This window comes from Argentina silus (assembly GCF_951799395.1).
Source record: "Argentina silus genome assembly, chromosome: 6".
In the NCBI taxonomy this organism is placed as follows: domain Eukaryota; kingdom Metazoa; phylum Chordata; class Actinopteri; order Argentiniformes; family Argentinidae; genus Argentina; species Argentina silus.
This window is the reverse complement of record NC_139660.1, coordinates 20,536,255-20,541,254: the sequence shown is the minus strand read 5'-3', so window position 1 is coordinate 20,541,254 and position 5,000 is coordinate 20,536,255. Positions and strand designations below refer to the sequence as shown.

The window sequence follows — 5,000 nt, the reverse complement described above, 5'->3', positions numbered from 1 at the left end:
CATGCATGGTCCTGGATACATAACAGCGTCGCATGAACACTCCAGGGCAATCTAGCTAATTAGCACCAAGCTAATTAACGCTGATCCCACCGAATCTAATCCTCTGATTAGAAAAACTCGATACAAAGTGGATGAGAGGCTAAATCTAAGGGTGAAGTGAAGTTTATTTCACGGTAGACGACAGCAATGAGCCAGTAGGCTATTTAGGCGACTTAAAATGTAGGCTACATGGTACAATGATAATCACACCGTTATAGTATATTAATACCTCCATTAAAGGTTTATTCATTCATTAAAGGTAGGATATTCTTATGAAACACACACAAGGCGCCATTTGGAGAAGCTACGCCAGTTGCGTTAAAGAGCCGCGTAAAGGGCTTGAGAGGTGCAGCGTGCACAAACAATCCGCGTGCAATTAAGCGTGTGCCCCGGACATTGAGTAGATCTACACTAACCTAATATTATCAATACGATTTCGACAGATGATACGTGGAGGTAGAAGTGATATGTCTATGATATTGACGTGTCGCGGTCTTGCTGCGGGGTCTCCATGGGACACGCACATGCCATGAGAGCGAAGCACACTGAAATGCCGTCCTGCCGAGCCCGCCCCTCCCTGGCTGCACTTCATACTGGTGCTGATGTTGAGAAGAGGGAGGAGGGGAGGAGGGGAGGAGGGGAGGGGCGAGGATGGGATGGGGAGGGGGCGCCGCACTGCTCTGCTACAAGTTCAGCCTAGTCGCTCTGTTGCTGCATCGTGAGACAGAGCCTTGAGGCACGGCCCGTTGCGGAACAAACACACGGAAGGAAATAAAACTCACTTTCTCTGGTTCGTGTGCGAATTTGAGATAAACTCGAATCTGTGTTCCGTCGTTCTTTGTTATTTTTAGTGTGGGAAAAAAAAGCTACATCAGCGATATTTCAAACTTGCAATAATGGTGCAACGCATTGGGGAAGACCGGCGACAAGCGGTTCACTGAGTGATTTGTTCCTCTTCGGCTTTGGCGTTCTAGATGGAGAGCGCGCGTGCACATTTCTGATAGCCCGTTTGGATCGAATGGAACTGCGGAACTGAGGCGAAGGCATTCTTTTTAATCCAGGTGGAAGAATGATGCGCAAATCAAACGGGGAAAATACTGCAAAGGGTTAATTGGAAACGCATGTGTCTTTTATTTACCAATTAATTTGGTACATTGCATCTATAAACTTGGCTTTATCGACACGCAACTGGTTACATTTTGTTATAGTAGACTAAGAGTTTATTCTAGAATAAGACGAAATTGGATAATAGGTTAGGGGTTGATTGAAATCAATGTATCAGGCCCAATGATGGGAATTTAGCCTCACTACAGGCCTAATTAATTATATTAATACAAGCGAGTCTTTTTTTTCATAAATCTTGCCTCTTGGATTTGAAGAATGGCTATCAACACAGACACTGAGTTTGAGAAATCTGGCTTAGGAGAGAGCGGCGGCGGCGCGCCACCCAGCGAGTCCCAGGAGACAGAGAAACTTCTGAGCGCCGTGACTGCGGAACCCGCTGGGGGCAACGGAATGAAGATGTCCAGCTCCTTCACCGTCAACGTGGGGAGCGATAAGAACCTTGATGCGGACCAGAACGGCCACAGTGCACAACTGAGGTCCGGCTCGGCGGGGCATCTAGGCGCTGCGCCCCTCTCCCCGTCCCGGGTCAGTTTGAGTCGGCATTCGTCCACCGGGAATGCCGCAGTTCAGGATGCGCCAAAGCCCAAAGACTATCTCATACTTGTCATACTATCCTGCTTCTGTCCTGTCTGGCCTGTCAGCATCGTTGCGCTGGTATATTCAATTATGGTAAGTGGATATCGTCTGGAAAAGTGAGATCCAAAGCACCTTCAGCCATTTCCTCTATATTTAGCCTTAGCCTATAATCCATATTGAATTGTTGTTTCTTTCATTCATTCATTCATTCATTCATTCATTTTTTTTCTTTCTTTTCTTTGAATTTGCAACCTCAAAAGCAGATATAATGGAGTCAAACAGCATAATCCAAACACCAATATCTTAGCGTAGCCTACCCTTTCCATATAAATTGCACACATCTATAACCATAATAACACATCCAATTAACCTACTGGCGTAGCCTATCCCACAAAGGGCAGGGATATCCACATTGCTATGTTCCCGGTATTCTTTCAACCGCCTGCACCTGCCCACCCAGAGCACTGCTTCATTGATAGAACAAACTGCAGCATATCTGCACTTCCTGTACCGCGTGCCATTTACAGTATGCAGCCAGATATGCGATTCCATGATCCTACCCAATAAAACATAGAACGAGTAGTGCGATTATGTGCTGACATTCTTCGTTGCAACATATTTCATGATTCGACATCAATGGTATAACGATGCTGACTATCATTTCATGTTTTGAAGCAACAGCGTACACTGTGCCAAGTTTGAAAAGCCGTGCGCAACGGGGGACAATTTCGAGATGACTGACTTGGCAAATAGTGGACAGATAAAAACGAGCTCAGAGAGAAACTCGTTTAAAAACTAAAGAGCAGCAAAACAAACTTTCGAGATGAATGTATTTTACAGCTATCGTCGAAAATTATAGTTTACCAGCAGTTGGTGGAATTTTACGCACCAAGATAACGCTTTTTGGAGTATAAGAAATATCACATGCTCGCTCTCGTGTCTCAAATTGATGCGTTTAAGAAGTCACATACCCAACTTGTTTGAGAGAACGATTCACATAAAGGTGTGGTGGCGTCAAACGAGTTAAGGCTACTGGTCATGGACCGTGGTCAAATCAAATCATTTAACATCTATCCTATATATTGATCTATTGATCTGAGATCATTTGACGATCCCCAGGTCTCTACGAATAGACAATGTTGTGCTGGAATCAATATGGATAGGAGTATTCGTTACACTACAATAGCCTATCTCAGCATTTGCTCAGTCAGAGATCAAGCGAGGCGGTACTGTATAGCCTACAGTATGTATGGGGCGTGGCGAGAGCGAAAAGACGCCTTGGTGTTCAACCTCAGAGTAAAGGAAAGGTTCTATTTCCACTTGTTCCACTTGAAGAGGCGCGTGTCCTGTTATTGCAGACTATCAGCGCCAGGTTTGTTTTTTTCAGCGCGCAGTAATTTAAAGCCCTGTGGGCCGAGAAAATTGGCCCATAACGGGAATATGTTTTGAAAAGCATGGAGTTTGGTGCCCACACGTTTATTTCAGCGTGTGTGTGTGAGTGAGTGAGTGAGTGTGTGTGTGTGTGTGTGTGTGTGTGTGTGTGTGTGTGTGTGTGTGTGTGTGTGTGTGTGTGTGTGTGTGTGTGTGTGTGTGTGTGTGTGTGTGTGTGTGTGTGTGTGTGCGTGTGCGTGTGCATGAGTCTACATAATTATCTGGAGTATTGTGCATCTATGTTAGGTGTTTTTGTTTGTGTGTGCTGTTATTTACATTCAAATAGGATACAGCCTATGTGGGCATGTGGGTGTGCTGGTATCTACCTACATGTATATTTCATGCTAGTACATCAGTGGAGGCTGGTGGAGGATGAAATCGGAAGGACAGGCTCATTGTAATGCATGGAATGGAATGAGTAATGGTATCAAACACACGTTTGATACCATTCCTGATACCGTTCCATGCTTCGCAATGAGCCCATCCACCGATTTCTACCTCTACCAGCCTCCCCTGACTCCAGCTAGACCATGATGCACTGGGAGAGAACTACCCTACAGTAGAAGAAGGACAGCACTCTCTCATGTGAATGTGAACCCCAAATAAAATGATCCTGGGTCAGTTTCCCGAAACCTTCATAGCTTAAACAGTACTTTTTCTCTCTCGAAAATCCACACCAATTCCTCTCCTAGACCAGCAAAGTTCTTCATTCAACGAATTTCGTTCTTTCATGCACAGAAGATTGACCAGCAAACATTGATTTTACTAGTGTTACTCTCTGGCAGCTTTGCGGCTGGGTTGTCGGGAGAAATGTAGTCATATTTGGGGACACGGACCCCCCATCAGTAACACAGATGCTTCTCCAATATGGTGTGTGGCTTTTTCAAGTCACATCGCTGATTGAGATTGATGCATACCGGGGGAGGCCGGCGGAGGTAGAAATCGGAGGTTTAATGCCATATCCTCCTTCCATTCCGTGCGTTACAGTGAGCCCGTACTCTGATTTCTGCCCTCCACCAGCCTCCCCCAATGCATACTCAGATCCAGCTGGGCAACCTGAGCAAACTGAGCAGTCCACGATTGTGCTTGCTGCTTAGCTGGTTGTCTGACCTTAGGATCTGACTGGCTTTCAATTCTTGGTGGCAAGTTGTTCAACGCCCCTCTGGTTTTCTCCCTTGTTTCTTTCTTTCTTTCTTTCTTTCTTTCTTTCTTTCTTTCTTTCTTTCTTTCTTTCTTTCTTTCGTTCTTTCTTTTCTCTCTCCCTCTCTTTTTCTCTCTCTCTCTCTCCCCCCCTCTCTCTCTATTCACTCTCTCTCTCTCTCCCCCCCCCCCTCTCTCTCTCCCCCTCCTCTCCCTCTGTCTGTGTCCACGCTGCAGTAAGGTCACAGCTCAGTGCTCTGCAGCCTCCGCTGCTCTCTGGATTTAAGGGCTTCCAGCCCGGGTTTTTGTCACTCAAGACGTACAGTAGAGACACAATCCATATGTGTCAGAGGTTGTTGGCTGAGCTTTCTAAAGTGCCAGTGAGGTTTTAAATCCCTCTCGTGACAGGGTGTGGAGACTGCACAAAGTCTCTCGTTACGCTGGTGGGAGCGGACTGGAAATGCTCCCAGACTCGTTGTCGTATACTATGTGGGGCTGGGTCAATGTTGACAATACGCTTACTGATCACCGTGATCGAAACTAGTATGACAACGATGTAGGATGAGATGAGTGTTCTTATTTCACGACTGACGCCAGTGGTTACTGAACATTTACCAGGTTAAATGCGGTGAGTTGTATCACGACAACAGTATAAGTACATGATATACTGTATCTCCCTATTCAGTTAA

At 45.8% G+C, this 5,000-nt stretch overlaps 1 protein-coding gene across 1 annotated transcript in view; it reads left to right on the top strand.

The window, feature by feature from the left end:
• Positions 1–1,419: 1,419 nt before the first annotated feature.
• trarg1a (trafficking regulator of GLUT4 (SLC2A4) 1a) overlaps positions 1,420–5,000 on the top strand; it is a gene marked incomplete at its 5' end in the record, with an annotated part of 12,482 nt that continues 8,901 nt past the window's right edge. The window contains one exon of the mRNA XM_083671066.1: positions 1,420–1,833. Within this exon, the coding sequence (XP_083527192.1) occupies positions 1,420–1,833 (414 nt within the window). The remainder of the gene's footprint in view (positions 1,834–5,000) is intronic.